At 33.1% G+C, this 16,913-nt stretch overlaps 1 protein-coding gene and 1 long non-coding RNA gene across 2 annotated transcripts; both read left to right on the top strand.

Moving 5' to 3' along the window:
- The first annotated feature begins 360 nt into the window (after positions 1-360).
- Positions 361-2,562, top strand: LOC109132990 (loganic acid O-methyltransferase-like). Its single transcript, XM_019245508.2, has 3 exons — positions 361-471; positions 1,294-1,947; positions 2,057-2,562. Exons 1-3 carry the CDS (start codon positions 385-387, stop codon positions 2,402-2,404), a joined length of 1,089 nt encoding a protein of 362 aa, XP_019101053.2. The 5' UTR covers positions 361-384; the 3' UTR covers positions 2,405-2,562.
- Positions 2,563-7,815: 5,253 nt separating this feature from the next.
- Positions 7,816-9,602, top strand: LOC104787831 (uncharacterized). The gene is made up of 3 exons (XR_768044.3): positions 7,816-8,808; positions 8,935-9,112; positions 9,198-9,602. It is a non-coding gene; the product is annotated as an uncharacterized LOC104787831 (long non-coding RNA).
- The last annotated feature ends 7,311 nt before the right edge of the window (positions 9,603-16,913 follow it).

Genomic DNA, 16,913 nt, shown 5'->3' with positions numbered 1-16,913 from the left:
AAGAAAATAATATATTTATTGTAGTCTTGTACTTACGTATTAGGACCACCGTAATAATAATAATCACTGATAATTCAGTATTAGCTTCTCTATTTAAAAACACATGTAGTAGGTTAGTTCACTGAATATGAAAATGCTTTCTAAAATGTAGCTTATTATTCCTTGTGTTTCAAAACAAGCACAAACGGATGTGATAGGCTAATAGCATTTTCTAGTAATGTTCTTGCTTTTATACGCATATTATTGTAGTTCAATTCAAGAGGTTATCAATTATTGTTTATAGTGACTATACTATAATAATAAGCACTAGGTGTTAAGTGCATGCATGGCCTATATATACAGACGACACACCCCAAGTATAGAAAGTAAAAACACAAAATCATAATGGAGAAAGCGGAGATTGTTCTTAACTCACTTCCTATGAGTGGTGGAGATGGTCCGAACAGCTACTCTAAGAATTCTCATTTGCAGGTCTATTTTCAATTTTTTTTTTTTTGGTTTCTTATCTTTTATTTTTTTCTTTTCATCTTTACATTTCATATTCCTTTATAACAACTTCGCATTTTGGATATGGTTTGTTACATTTGATCCAACAAATTGGTAATTAAGATGAGTTGTTAGATAAAATTTATTTTCATTAAATATTTTAACTATGTAATAAGTTGTTATCTATTTTACTCATCTAGACAATGTAAAGTACAAGATAGTTTAAGAATATCATCATCAGCCAATTTTTAAATAGACGTTGGCTGACTATTCGGATCAACTGGAAGCCCATGACTTCAAAGTTCAGAGGAAGAACATAATTTGACTTTATCATCATGATCTCTTACATGATTTTTTGTTTAATCAAATTTTGGTTCCTTATTTATGTACTTCAATTTTATTTAAGAAACTCCAACAATGATATTAAAATGTTCAGAACTCATCGAGCCACACAAAAATACACCGAGGATTACTTAGCGGCTTCATTGTCTCAAGGATAGCTAATCATAAACGTAAATCTAGAAAGCACAGAAGGCATTACTGTATTTAAATTTTACTAAATACAGTATAACATACTGTATTAAGGTATAACATACTGTTTTTTTTTAAGCATCATTTTTATTTATTTTGTACGATGGTGTGTGTTATTGGTTTTGGATCTCATCTCATTTAGATTTAGTGCCGCGAAATTTTGTATTTCATTATTTCAGTCTCTTTTAATAATTTTCAATAGGAGTAGCACATCTTTAAATACGATATTTAAGCATAAAATTATCATAATCTTTGAAATCCTTTTGGTGTGGACAGAGAAAAACAACAAGTTTGTTGAAAGAGACAATAGACAAACTGATAGTAGAGAAACTCGATGCAAAAACCCTAATCTCTGGCTCCAACACGTTCCGAATAGCCGATCTTGGTTGTGCAACTGGACCAAACACATTCTTTTTCGTTGACGACATCATCAGATCCGTTGAAACCAACTTACGACAATCAAACTTCTCAAAACCAGAGTTTCTTGTCTACTTCAACGACCTCCCTGAAAACGACTTCAACACTCTCTTCACTTCTCTCCCTCAAGACCGGAGTTACCTCGCTGTCGGGGTCCCGGGTTCGTTCTACGGTCGTGTTCTTCCTCAATCCTCCGTTCATATCGTAGTGACGGTTGGGGCTACACACTGGCTTTCAAGTGTTCCAAAGGAAGTGGTGGACAAAAGCTCCAAGGCGTGGAATAAAGGCAAGGTTCACTACTCAAATGCGGCCGAGGAAGTGGTGAAGGCTTATGAAAGGCAGTTTGGTCGGGACATGGGGAAGTTTCTAGAAGCTAGGGCTAAAGAACTAGTGAGTGGTGGTCTTTTGGTTATTGGAATGTGTGGGATTCCTAGAGGACTGCCTTTCTCCAATCTTGCCGATAGTGTCATGTATACATCCATGGCTGAAGTTCTCATTCAAATGCAATCCCAGGTAATGTAAAGAAACAATGTCTCATAACTAAGTTATAACGTATATATCTTTCTCTTGTTTATTTTTATTTATATATGTGTTTGTTGAGTGTGGTGAAATTGGCATGTAGGGTTTGATCACGGAAGAGCAAGTTGATACATTCAACATACCTATCTACTCAGCATCGCCAGAGGAGGTAACATTCTTGGTAGAGAAAAATGGATGCTTCATAGTGGAATCTATAGAGCTGATGAACCCTGCTGCCTGGCTCAAACGGGCAGTGAACGTGGAGGATGTGAGGCAATGGATGATTTGCATAAAGGCCACAATGGGATCTCTCTTCATCAACCATTTTGGTGACCATATCCTCGATGTTTTTTTCGACCGTCTCACTGAAAAACTTGTTGGACTTACTGAGAAGATTGAATCTAGCTACCGTGAGAAGCTCATGTTGTTCTTTGCGTTGAAACGAAAATGAATAAATTATTTGGCAAGTATTTGGCACTAGTGTTTATAAAAAGTTTATTTGTATGTTTTGTGTATTTTGGTTTATTGGTTTTGATCGGTTGAATACGGTCGAGAAAATTGTATTTTGTTATTCCGTTCAAAACTAAAATAATACCTTCATGTTCATTACGCACGAAAAATTCATTAAAAACTTAATCAATAGTTTTGGTATTGTTTTTGGAATCCATTTGGTGAGAACTAAAGAAAAAATTATATTTTGTAACTTTTGTCCACACAAAATTGATGTAACAATCCCCTTTTTAATAAAAGGGAAGTACACAACTTAAGTTTTGTAGACTTTATAAAAAATATAAATGGTTACAAATGCATACTAATAGGTTATATATAAGATATACATTAATCATGTACTCTTCATAAGATAACTCTTTATATATAGATAATAAATAATAAATCCATAAATCGTGGAGTATATAGATAATAAATAATAAATCCATAAATCGTGGAGCAAATATATCATGAAGATCACAACATAGTTATTTCAAATAATCTTCTTTTTAATAAAAGAAAAGTACATAACATAGTTTATATTATTTATATTATAATATAAAATAAAGAGAAGTACACAATATAGTTTATATTATAATGATTAAATTATATTATTTAATTTAAAATTATAATCGCGGAGTTATTTCAAATGATCTCCTTTTTAATAAAAAGAAGTACACAACATAGTTTTTGTAGACTTTATATTTTTAATTAATTATAAATGATTACAAATAGGTTATAGATAGGTTATAGATTAATTCATATATTAATGGTTACACCTAAATATTGGGTGCAACCTTAATTGAAGATATTCCAAATTGATAATTGATATATTAATGGTAATAAATAAAATCATGGATCTTTTAAACTATATTTTTAGAAGATTTTAGTTATATATCAAGTTGTTTCCAAAGATCTTTAAACACAATATTAGAAATTTACTTTCCACAGATTTTATTGATAAACCATAACGTTCAATAAAAATTAGGACCATGCTAAGGCACCGATTGAATTTTGTTTTTATATTATAATTTTAAGACTTACAAACTCAAGCACGAGTTAAATTTTTATATACTCTAGCACGGAAGCTGCTGGACACATTCTAGCACGGATTAATAATTTTATATACTCTAACACGGGTTAAAATTAACAATATAAGACTTACATAATACATTTACATTTCATGAATAATATTTACAATAAAAATTATTTGCATGAGTTGCATCCAAATAATATTATATACAATTACATATATAATATTTTAAAAATAATAAAATGTATTTCAACCCGTGCTGTAGCACGGGTCCAAATCTAGTATTCATGTATTTAGTGAATAATTAATTAATTATCGACTAATTAGTTAGGTGATCGAAAGTAACTAATATGTAAGTTAGAGAGTTGTATTTGTTGTCGGTCTACCTTATATTCAGATCCGAACTCTATATTATGTTTGTATAAGTTGTAAATGCCAACAAAATAATGAGTGGTCCATGACAAGAAAAATGTGTAGGTGTGGTCCAAAATATATTTATAAATGAGTACATTATATCAGTATGAGTAGTCTAATATACAGCTAGTAAATTTGTTTATTTATTTATTATTATTATTATATATAATTAAGGATAATAATTATGCATCATATATATTTGATTAATGGCTGAGAGTGAAAAGATAAATGGCTATTGTGTGAAATAGAAAAAATTTGTTGCTTCAAAAAGTAAAAGCATTTTTTCACCTTACAAATAATAACAGATGCAAGTGTGGTGGTTAAATTTCTATTAAATCACAATGTTGCACCAATTATTTAGTGAAAACATATATTTATTTTTATCTGAATCGTATGTAACAAACTAACAATAAACGGGAAAAAAACTTAAAAATATCTCATCTAGTTTTTATTTGGACAAATAATACCTCATCTTTTTTGATTGGAAAAATAATACCTCATTTAATTAATCAATGTAGATTAATACCTCAACTTATAAATGTTGTAAGTTTTATACCTAGCACGAGTGTTATTATTTGAGAATTACAATTTTGACCTTAAAAATAATTTTCTGTTTTAAATAAAATAGAAAAAATAAAAAAGGAAAAAAAAATGTTTGACTCGACGATGGAGACCACATCGGATGTGGCTGACTCAGCAGTGGTAGCTTACGAGGACGAGAGCTAGGTCTTATACACGTTTTCTCCTCTGGTCACGATTCTTAGATGATGGTGAAGGTGAAGAGACTTGACTCTAACTCGCAGGTTGCCAGAATTATCACCGTCACAAGCTGAAACAAAAACCCAGAAATTTTTATTTTCATGATTTGTTTCCATTAAGAACCACCGACAATAACAAAGATTTAAGCTTTGGGAAAACTGGACATACCCATACAACAAAACCGAACTCAAATTGGACAAATCGCTACATACCTACAATCATATATATTTATCTTCTGTTTTATGTCTACAATTGTTAGATTTATAAATTTTAGTAGAATTCCGACATCTTGTTTATGTGTCTTTCCTCTTCAAATTGAAAGAGAAAACAATCCCATGGAGAATTTTTATGAAATCTAATTAGGACTTTTTTTTTTTTTTTTTTTTCTTTTTTTTTTTCTGTTTTATAAATTTTATCTAAAATAAATATATTAAACTTTGTTTTAAAGGTTAAAATTGTAATTCTCAAATAATAACACACGTGCTAGATATAAAACTTACAACATTTAGAAGTTGAGGTATTAATCAACATTGATTAATTAAATGAAGTATTATTTTTCCAACCAAAAAAGATGAGGTATTATTTGTCCAAATAAAAATTAGATGAGGTATTTTTAAGCTTTTTTTCCCAACAATAAACACGTGAATGACAGACATTAGACTAAAGAAGCTATGAGAGGATCATATTATACATCCTAGCCTCATAGGCCTATTACACTTATTGTTGAGAGTCAACTATAGGTTGTATGACTTTGATTAATATATTTATGGCATCTTTGTTTTAACAAATATACACATTCAGTTATCATCTTACAATGTGATTTGTCCCTTTTAAGGAATCTTGTCCCCCAAAAATCAAGTCAGGCAAAACAACATAATAAAAATAAATCACATTTAAGCAAGAAAAAACCTAATATATAAATGTTTTTCAATATAAATATGATATACAAAAATTACTATATTTGATATCATATTTTGTTTTAACAGTCTCAATTTGCTAAGCTTTCATTAATCCCAAAATTATATAATCAAAGGCACTACAGTTTTGTTATAACAATCTCAATTTGAAACGAAAACTGGCCGTAAACTTCCGACAGGACCATATGACAGTTACCTCCTACGGCTTAGCGGAAACGCCGGTAAATAACGGCTTCTAGTTTTGGCCAATTGGCTTTTGGTCGGTTTTACCGGTTTGTTTTCGGTTAGTGTCTTATACGAGAAAACAAATGATATGTATACAGTATTATGTAATTGAGTAGTGAAAACATAGTAAAGAAAGCTACACAATATAATACATACAAATTGATGAGTTCACTTCTATCCATTATCCAAACACATCTCAAACCATCGTAGCAATATAATATAATCATACATACATAATTTTTTTATATATATAATAATTTTATCATACATAATTTGTAAAAGCTATTTTTCAAGAAATACTATGGCTCGTCAGCTATGTCTTCATGATTAAACTGATTATGTTTAACTCATCCCAAATATTACGAGTTTTACGAGATGATATTATAGCTTTTTGAGGAGGTACAATACCCCAAAGGCCACCAAGGTTATCATCACCCACCCAGCGATGCTTATCGCTAACGTAATAGCAATATTCCTTTTTGCTTAATTTGTTCTTCTCATCAACAATTTTTCTGTGTCTTGTGTAGTACTAGTTTATATGTTCATGATCTTATTATATTATGTGACGTATTGTATCCTTAGTAAAATGGTATTTAAAGTTACACAAAGCTTGACTATGTCTAATTATATTCATCACATGATGATGACATATGTTTCGAACAATAACTTTGGAAAACTTTCTATTGTTTTTCGTTTATATATCTTGATGCCTTACGAAATCTTTCTTGACTTAACAGTACACAGCTTAAAAACTGGCGATTCACAACGTTCTTGTAGATATCATATGCAATGCACTCCTACTCGATCGAGTCATTTTCACAAAGACACCAAATACCAAATTTTTTGTCTCTCAACAAATCCATCACTAAATCGTGTGGCGTTGAGATCCTTTGTCAATATATATGCTTATCGTTTATACTTTGTAATATATCTTATTCAAAGAAATACAAATTCTCGTTATCAGAGCATCCACATTAGTTGAGATACCCTAATGGTATCTCACAAATATAATACTAATAGTCCCAATATATTATAATTAAAGAATTAAATTTCAAATCAACAACAAATTTGAAGTAATCTTAAGTACTTTACAAATATCATCAAAGTATTTCATGTTTTATATATCGCTTCTCTTTTTTGAAAACTAATTATTAAAGAAGAATATAAGATGATTACACTGAACACATCCTCAATTAGGTATTACAACTTTGTTATACTCCCTCCGTTTCATAATATAGGATGTTTAGAGAATAATTTTTGTTTCATAATATAGGATGTTTCCAACTTTCTATGCAACTTTTATATTAAATTTATATTTAATATTATGCAGACTTGTTTATGATTGGTTAAACTTTTTAAAAGTAATTATTTTTTAATATGCGTGTTTCCACTAAAATATCATATATTTTGAAACAGAGTGAGTAAGATTTAAGTACGCTTTTTACAGAAGAACCTAAGGCAAGAACCACCAAACCTAAAACAACCCCGCCAGCGGTGCCTATCCCAAAAAACACCAGCAAACCCATTTTCTGTTACTTGTTCCTCACTGACAATTTTTTATGTATTTTGTGTGTGTTATTATGATCTTATTATTATCCAAATGTTGGAAGTACTCATAGCAACATATAAAAGTGGTATTTTATAATCAAATTTGATCTTAACTTTGATATTAATCAGATCATAAGATGTGTGTCTAATATATCTAATATTAAATAGATTGTGATATATGTATGTCATAAACTAATTTAGTCACAACATATCTTTAAGTATATCTAATATTAATAGATTGTGACAATTGTCAAAGAATTTCCTCAAAACTTATAATGATAAAAAAGTAATTTATATATGTATCTAAGAGAATTTAATTTATATATATATATATATGAATCTAATTAAAATAAATAATTAAATACACCAAAATCAGTGATTTAATGGTGAAAACATATGTTTTTAATCTACCCCTATCGACATCGTCAAAACCATTTTCCCTTAGGCCATTTTTAACGCCATAACACTTGCTATGTTCTTGGGCTTTTTAAAATTGTAAAATATTGAACAGTGGGCTTAGATCAGAAAAACTGATCTTATTTGAGAACTGTTTTTATGTTGTTCTTGTGCTACGTGTGCTATTTTCATTGGACATATTTTTTGGTCGGTGGAGAGATTTCTCTCGTTTCTTCGGTATTGTCGACCTTGATTTTTTTTCTTTCTCTCCCAACGGCGAAACGGCGACTTTCTTCCCTTCGATATTGTGCCGATCTCATCTCCGCTGTCTCCTCGTCGAAGCCCAGTGATTCCTCTGTCTCATCGGCAATCTCTTCGTCTACTTTGTCTCCGTCGACGACGACGAGAGAAGCTGATGATGAGTATTCTTGCAGTTATGACACAAGAAGCTGATGATGTTTTACAAGAAAGTGACGACGAGAGAAGCTGATGATGGGAATGGATGGACTGTGATGCTCGATTACAGTTTACTGCTTTAAGCTAGTGATCAGTAGTGGGTTTGATTGAATTTAGCTAGAATCCTTGTGATGTTTAATCGATTACAGTTTACTGCATTAAGTTAGTGTCCCTAATGTTTGATCGGTTTCTTGGTTTTGCCGTCTGATTTCTTATGTGTTCAATAGGTAGTGAACTCAATGAGTGGCAAATTTGATAGTGTTCTGAAGCTCTGATTTTGATGATGTTTAGCTAAAATTTCCTGTAATTTGGATCTGTTTGAATGTCTGTTGAATGTCTATTTAACATAAAGCTGAGAATTTGAAGCTATACCATGGTAGTTAAAATTGTGATGATTGTATCTGCAGTAGTTAAATTAAGATCACGAAGCTATACCATGGTAGTTAAATTAAGATCACGAAGCTATAGGTTTGTTCCTTTCTTTCTTTCTTTTGCCTGGTGAAACAACGATATAGGTTTGTGTCTGTGGCTGTGTGTTCCAAACCAGGACAATGACTCATATATTTTCAAGGACGTACGAAAACATCAAGGTTTAGCACTGAGAGGGAGGGGACTTATCTTGTAAGTTTGTTGTTGTCAGGACAGTGATGTGTGGTTTGGTTGAAAACACACAACTTATTCATTGGCCACATTTTCAATTTTCTATTAATTTGACGGTGATGTGTGCTTTGGTTGTTTTTTTCCCAGGTGGTGATCGATGTCTTGCAAACTCTAAAGGAGGTGTCTCTGAAGATCTAGTAGGTGTTTCTTAGTTGAGCACTTTGATCCCAGTTGATCTTTATATATCCTAGTCTTCTTAGCTTCTATCATGTTGTTAGTCGAAGCTTTTAAAATGCCAATGACAAGAGACTGCATCTGCCCCCAGGTATGAAGTTTAGAAAACAAGCCTTAATTACCGTATCATCGAATACTTATATGTATTTACGTTATTGGTTGTCTTTCTTTTTCAGTGATAGGCTTCCTGCTAATTCCAATTCTGACACGACTAGTGATCCTGGTGTTGTGACTTGTAACTAAGCTCAATCGTCAGGTCAGGCAAGTTAGACTCATTTACTCACAATCACTCAATAAATTCATTTCAATTCCCCATCCATATGTGAGACTGAAGATCACGAAGCTATACCATGGTACTTATTCTTCTTGTTTTTTTTTTTTTTTTTTGACGATCACTTATTCTTCTTGTTTTTACAATGGGATTTAAGAATTTGATGAAGTACCCATGACTTCACACAAGTTGTTGTATTTTCTTGTTTGTATCTGTTTCATGTTTTGGTATTAGTTCTCTTATTAGGATTCATTTGTGACTTTCATTGAAAGTTATACAATTTGAAATTTATATTATTTGCAATTTACAATTTAAATGTTATTTTTTAAAGTTTTTAAAATTGTAATATGTTTAAGAATATTTTATTATTAAATCTAATGATCTTAAACATGTTCTCCCTATAACTAACCTTTTAGTAAAAGTTCTTAACAACTGATCTTAGATTATTTTCTTAATATATATAATCTAAGAACACTAAAAAGTGTTATCCCTTTAAAGATGGCCTTACTGCTACTTGTTCTTCTAGTCAACAATTTTTTTTGTGTCTTTATGTTTTATGATTTTTTATTAATAAAAAAGGTTCGATGTACCCAATATTAATACAAACACTTATAAAGTGGTTCATTAGTATAATTAAACTAGGTAGTAACCTGTGCTACTATACGGGATAAAAAAAATTCATATAAAATTTAAATTCAGAAATGACTAAGAATTATATTAATCTGGGTGCTATAGCACATGTGCGTTATTTTTATGTAAATTAAAAAGAAAATAAACCTAGTCGTGTTTACTTAGGAACAGGAAATACATCTCGTCCTATCCCTTCACGTCCCAACCCAACCCCTCTCGTCCCGTCTCATCTCGTCTCGTTCCGTTTCATCACGTATCCATCACAACTTTTTGTATTATGTTTGTTATCTTTTAAATAATTACTCGTTAGACAATATTTACCAAAAGATATTAGATAAAAAGTTATTTGGGATATCAGAGTTCTCTCTTGCATATTTTGTTATTTAGTTAGTTGAAATTATCTAAAAAATTATAATTTTCAAAAACTATATAATTGTTTTCAAAAATACCAAAATTTTTAAAGTGCCTGTTCCAAAGTGGTTAATTACTTGTCGCATAATCAATCTTTATCCAAATAAGTGAAATCTTGACACTTGAATTTATCTACCTATATTTTTTAATTTCGTATTTTAATCTATTGTTTTTCATTATTCGAATTACCTGTTTCAGTTTACATATACTATTTCTCATCTTAATACGACAAAAAACTAGATTTTTCTCAAAATTAAATTATTGTTTCTTAAAGTATATGTACTTAATTAGTAAATTAAATTAATTCAAAATATACTGTTCAAACATATATTTAGCCAAATAATAGACCTTTTTAGGTCGTAAAATCTTAATTGTATAATACTAATATTTTTCCATATATTAATTGACCACTCTTTACAGTGTTTTGTAATATTTTGGTGTATATGTAGAATACTGAATACCTCAATCCACCGAAAATAAACATGATCATCATCTTCATTAGCTGGAAAATACACAATTTTTTGCAATTCATCCATAATAATCAAGTATAGTCCGTGTTGTTGAAAATGTAAAGTAATTTTGTTACTGGGTGTTAAATCTCGTCCAGTCCCATGCCATCCCGTTATTTAGGTAATTAACTAAATAGGTTGAACTTTCTAAAAATTTTCCTTTTGTTGATACATTATATACAAAAAAATGATGATTTAACACTCTAAGAAATTTGCATACCATAAGCTAAGAAAATAAACTTTCCAAATGACCCATGAAAGAAAAAGTTAGCAGATAGAAGAAGGGCGATGAAAAGAATTAGCCAATTACGTTTTATAAAATTGGGCGTAATATATTTATAAACTTAAATTTATAAATTAAATTAAATGAAATTATAAATTATAAATTTATATTTAATTCTCAGTTATAAATTTAATATAAATTAAATATAACTGAGCATATAAAGATAAATTTGTATAATTGTTACATTTATAAATTTATAATTTATAACTTAGAATTAAATATAAATTTATAAATTAAATATAACTGAGAACATATTTATATTTAAATCAAATTAATTTATATTTAAAAATTAAATGAAATATTTATAAACCTAAACCTTAAACCTTAAACTTTAGACTTTAAACATTTCATTTAACTGATCAATTTAAATTTATAAATATATTCTCAGTTATATTTAATTTATAAATTTATATTTAATTCTCAGTTATAAATTATAAACTTGTAATTTAAATATTAATTTATAAATTTATCAGTTATATTTGAGAGAAGAAGAAGAATCCTATGATTTTTATTTTTCCCCCAATTCAAATTCATTTAATTGGGACTTAGATACCTTATAGGTTTATAAAGATAAATTTGTGTGTTATTACTGAGTATTGTTGTGGGATCAGTTGGTTAAGTCCTATACTGTCTGTATCTGAGGATGCGGGTTCGACCCGCGGGAGTGAGAATTTCTACAATTTTTTTTGATTTCGATGGATGCTACCTTAAATTTATATCAATAACTTTGTATGATTCTTTTGAGAGTTGTTGTGGGATAAACTGGTTAACACCTATGCTAAACATGGAAGAGGTCGTGGGTTCGAACCTCTAGTGTGTGGATATTCCACAAATTTTTTTCGAAGAAAACAAAACGACGTCGTTTTTGCATTTTTGATGGCAGTCAATACACACGTTGACTCTGAGTCAGCATCTCTAACGGTTGATTTAATTCTGTTAACGTGGACTGTGAAATTGGCTCAATTTTGTGAGTATAGGTATGAAATTTGAAATGTCTTAGGGTACATGTATAAATTGGCACTCCTTATTTGTACAGGTAGCAATTCGCACTTTTGAAGTGTATACGGGTATGAAATAGCCCTTTTCCCCTCTCGAGAGACCCTAGTAGCCTGTGAATTTGCAAACCGTTCCGTGTCATACCCAGACTTAACTGTATACTTACCGGATTTTGTAAAATGCCAACCCGTGGAATCGGGTAGCTGAGTACTTCGTAGAGGGATAGCCCCTATCAGATCAACATCTTCCGGGGCGAAATGCTCCTTGAGTATATCCATACGCCAAGAATTTGTGTGACAATCAATTAAATGAGAGATTTTAAGAGAAGGATCCTTAAGAGGACCCTTACTGGTCGCTGGTCTTGGGGATTGAGCCGGTACCCAGGGGTCCGTCCATATCGAAATGGAGTCCCCCGAACCAACCCGTAAAATAAACCCTTTATTAACCAAAGATCTAGCGGAAATAATGCTTCTCCACCCATAAGAAGGAGAATAGGATCGTATCGGTTCCAAAGGATTGGAATTTCGATAGTACCTGCCTTTGAAAACCCGAGCAAACAAAGTATCTGGAGCCTCAATCAGCCGCCACAATTGCTTTGCCAACAAAGCCGTATTAAAAGCATCAACATTCCTGAAACCCAAGCCCCCCAATTGCTTACTGCAACAGAGCTTATCCCAAGCTAACCAATGCATCCCCCCAGACTGTCCTGAAGTACTCCACCAAAAATTTGCCACTGCACTCGTGAGTTTTGACGTTATTGTTTTCGGTAACCGGAAACACGACATTACAAAAGTCGGAACCGCCGTAGCGACAGACTTGATCATCACCTCTTTTCCCCCTTTAGAGAGAAGTTTCGCCGACCAACCCGTCTTTCGACCCTGAAGACGATCGCGAACAAAAGAGAAAACTTTTGTCTTGGACCCACCCAGACTCTCCGGTAATCCTAGATATGATCCCATTCCACCCAAATTCGTTATCCCCAAAACCCCGTGCATCTCCGTCAGTACAGCGTCATCCATCTTATGACCAAATTGGATTGAAGATTTAGCAAAATTAATTTGCTGGCCCGAGAATGCCTCATATTGTTTTAAGATATCCAAAATTACACCACATTGAGCCCTATCTACCTTGAAGAAAAATAGACTATCATCCGCAAATAACAAATGCGTAATTGGGGGACACTTATTCGCAACTTTAATCCCTGTAATTAGTTTATCCCGCTCTGCCTTCCGGATATTTGCCACTAAGACCTCTGTACACAAAATAAACAAATAAGGGGACAACGGATCACCCTGCCTTAAACCCCGCTCTGGGACAATCCTACCATTGGGTTGCCCATTAAGAAGGACCTTGTATTCAACAGAAGTTACACAAAACATAATTCTGGAAATCCACGTCTCCCCAAAGCTCATTTTCCGTAACAGAGCCTCTATAAAACCCCATTCCACCCGATCATACGCCTTACTCATATCTGTTTTGATTGCCATAAATTTACCTTTACAGGAAGGATTTATCCTCAAACCATGAAACATCTCCTGAGCAATAAGGATGTTATCCGAAATCAAACGCTGGAACAAAAGCGGATTGTGTTTCCGAAATAAGCTAAGGTAACACTACTTTTAACCGTTGACACATAATTTTTGAAATAAGCTTATACCCCACATTACACAGACTGATAGGCCGCATCTCCGCCATACACATAATAATTTTTGATTTATTATTACCATATCCGTTTTTATTATTTGTACTCTACTACCAATATTTTTTTTTTTGACATCTACTCTACAACCAATTATTGGACTAATATTCTAAATTTATTTGTTTCCAACTATTTAAGAATTTTGCAAGATTTCTGGATTTTTCAAATCCGTGGGTCAATTCAAATTTTTGTATTGGTTCAATACGTTTTTTTTTTCGTCTGAATAATTCATTTATATACTTAGTTAATTGTTTTACAAAAAACTCCCCCCCCCCCCTCCTTTTTTACAACCAAATCCCTCTTCCACAAAAAACAAAACAAGGATGCAAAACAATCATCTGCACGGGATATATCTTATCTCACCTTCAATCACAAAAACATTCCGACATGAAGACTTGATGAAGCCATTGGAGATACCCTGCTGCAACGTATGATTGGCATCGATCCTCTTTGGTTACACTTTGTGCTATAAGAAAAGCACCCTTGTTTGCACTTCTTTCTTCTTTGTGTAACCTCCAAAATGGGATATGTCCTAACTCCCCTAAAATTAACCCTGACTGAAATTTGAAGGATGGCCATGCGTCTGGTCTTAGAGTCGCTTCCAACAAATCATTTACCTCAAACGCAAAGATAACCCATGTGATCTTTAGGCTTCTCATACTTTCAATCGCCCACAAACAGCTTTGTAGTTCTGTTTCGCCTTTTGAACTCATATTAGTGAAAGCTCTGCGACTATGTAGTAAAACTGTTTCCGCATGGTTTCTGATCACCCACGCTGCTCCCCCCATGTTCTTTTCCTTATTCCAAGATGCCGCTATGTTGCATTTTAACCACGGCCTTTCTGGCGGCTTCCAGCTCACCCTCTTGGTTCTAACATCCTTACCTCCTCTCTGTTCTTCTTCCTATTCCGCTTGCTGAGCTATAAACCATTGAGACGTTTCCTCTCTCATTTTCTATAACAAGGGTTTTATATTGGTATTTCTCCCTTCAAAGACAAGATTGTTCCGACTTTTCCACAGAAACCAAAGCACACAGGGAATAGTTCGTTTTAGATTTCCTTCTCCTTTCGCACTCTTTGCTAACTCAAGAATATGAAATATATTCTGGTATATTGAAGAGGAAGAAAACCCATCTTCTAGACTGGGAGTGTAAGAAAGAGCCCATACCTGCCTTGCCAGCGGACATATAAAGAGAAGATGGTTGATTGATTCTTCCTCCATTCCACACATTTGGCATCACATATCCATTCTAATATCTTTTGTGGCCAATCTTTCTGCAACCGGAAGAGCCCCACTCAATGCCTTCCACATGAATATTTTGATTTTTGATGGAGCTTGGATTTTCCAAATCAGTTCCTTCAAAGGGAAGGTTGCCAAGGTTATTCCTGCCTGATCTCAACCTTATGGTCTTGCAATGCTCTCCAATACCCAGATCGTACAGAATACTCTCCACATTTATTGTGTTGCCAACACATATAATTAGATGAAGCCACGACCGGTTTTATCTTGCGAATGAGCTCGATATCTCTAGGGAAGAAATTTTCCTGTAGGCTCTCCAGATTCCAGGAATGCGATATGGGATCAATGAGCGCCTTAACTTTCAACTCCAGGTCCACTAAAATATTTTTCATCAAAGGGGCTCTCATTCTTCCATCCTTTAGCCATTGGCCTGTCCACACACTTGTATCTTCCCCATCCCCAATACAAACTTGCAATCCCTTCTCCAAGAGTACCCTCCCATGAAGGATACTTCGCCAAGCATAAGAAGGCCTAGACCCTAGATTCGCATTTAGAATCTGGCTATTTTCATAGTACCTGCTCTTCATAAAGCGAGAAAACAAATAATTTGGATAATGAAGCATTCTCCACGCCTGTTTTGCCAAAAGAGCCTGATTGAAAACCTCTATATCTTTAAATCCCATACCTCCTTGGTCTATTGATAGGCACATCTTATCCCACGCAATCCAATGGATTTTCCTCTGATTCTCAATAGCTCTCCACCAGAATTTTGCCATGGCACTGGAGAGAGTTGAAACAGTTGCTTTAGGAAATTTAAAGCATGACATGGCATACACCGGCATAGCCATAGCAACTGATTTAATGAGGACCTCCTTCCCGCCTTGAGAGAGTGTTCTAGCAAACCACCCCGAAAATCTATTTTTTAACCTGTCATGAATGTACTCCAGCATTTCTGCTTTTGACCCACTAAAGCATTCAGGAAGTCCTAGATAAGTACCTGCTCCCCCTTCATTGACAATCTTCATCTTGGACTTAATCTGCCCTCTTACGTTTTCTCCCATCTTTGCCCCAAAAGTAATAGAAGACTTATCATAGTTGATCACTTGTCTTGTGGGTCTTCCGTATCTCTCCAATACTGATAGGAGTGCTTGACACTGATCCTCTTCTGCCTTACAAACGAATAAACTATCATCTGCGAACAAGAGATGATGAATAGAGGGACCTTGATTCGAGAACTGTATACCACTTATTTTACCCTCCTCTTCTGTCTTATTCAGCAAATGTGTCAATCCTTCTGTACAGAGCAAAAAAAGAAATGGAGAAAGAGGATCCCCTTGCCTTAAACCTCTCTCCGGAGTTACCATTCCAAAAGCTTGACAATTGATCAACACTGTATATGAAACAGATGTAACACATACCATTATCCACTCAATCCATCTTTCATGGAATCCTAGAGCCACCAGCAACGCCTTAAGATAACTCCATATACCCTGTCATATGCTTTAGACATATCGGTCTTGATGGCCATGAAATTTTTTGAGGTATCCTCATGCGTCCTCAAGCTATGGAACACCTCATGAGCTATGATTATGTTATCTGAAATTAATCTCTCTGGTACGAAGGCAGATTGATTCGGCGAGACAATTTTGTCGAGCAGAGGCTTTAGTCTTCCTGCCATAATCTTGGAAATGATCTTATACATTGCCGAACACAGACTAATAGGCCTCAAGTCTGTCATGGAAGAAGAGATTAGCTTCTTGGGAATCAGACACAACTGAGTGAAATTCCACTCCTTCTCAAAATCTCCCTCTCTGAAAAACCTCATAACTTCTTTTGTAACTTGCTCCCCCACTAT

The sequence above is a fragment of the Camelina sativa genome, chromosome 5 (assembly GCF_030686135.1).
Source record: "Camelina sativa cultivar CO46 ecotype springtype chromosome 5, ASM3068613v1".
NCBI classification, from domain to species: domain Eukaryota; kingdom Viridiplantae; phylum Streptophyta; class Magnoliopsida; order Brassicales; family Brassicaceae; genus Camelina; species Camelina sativa.
This window is presented reverse-complemented; position numbering and strand designations above follow the sequence as displayed.

Bases quoted from the DNA above. Each gene is read 5' to 3' on its own strand.
- LOC109132990 (XM_019245508.2), top strand. From the start codon at position 385: ATGGAGAAAGCGGAGATTGTTCTTAACTCACTTCCTATGAGTGGTGGA. The intron at 472-1,293 runs GTCTATTTTCAA...TGGTGTGGACAG, and splicing joins CTAAGAATTCTCATTTGCAG to AGAAAAACAACAAGTTTGTT. The intron at 1,948-2,056 runs GTAATGTAAAGA...ATTGGCATGTAG, and splicing joins TCATTCAAATGCAATCCCAG to GGTTTGATCACGGAAGAGCA.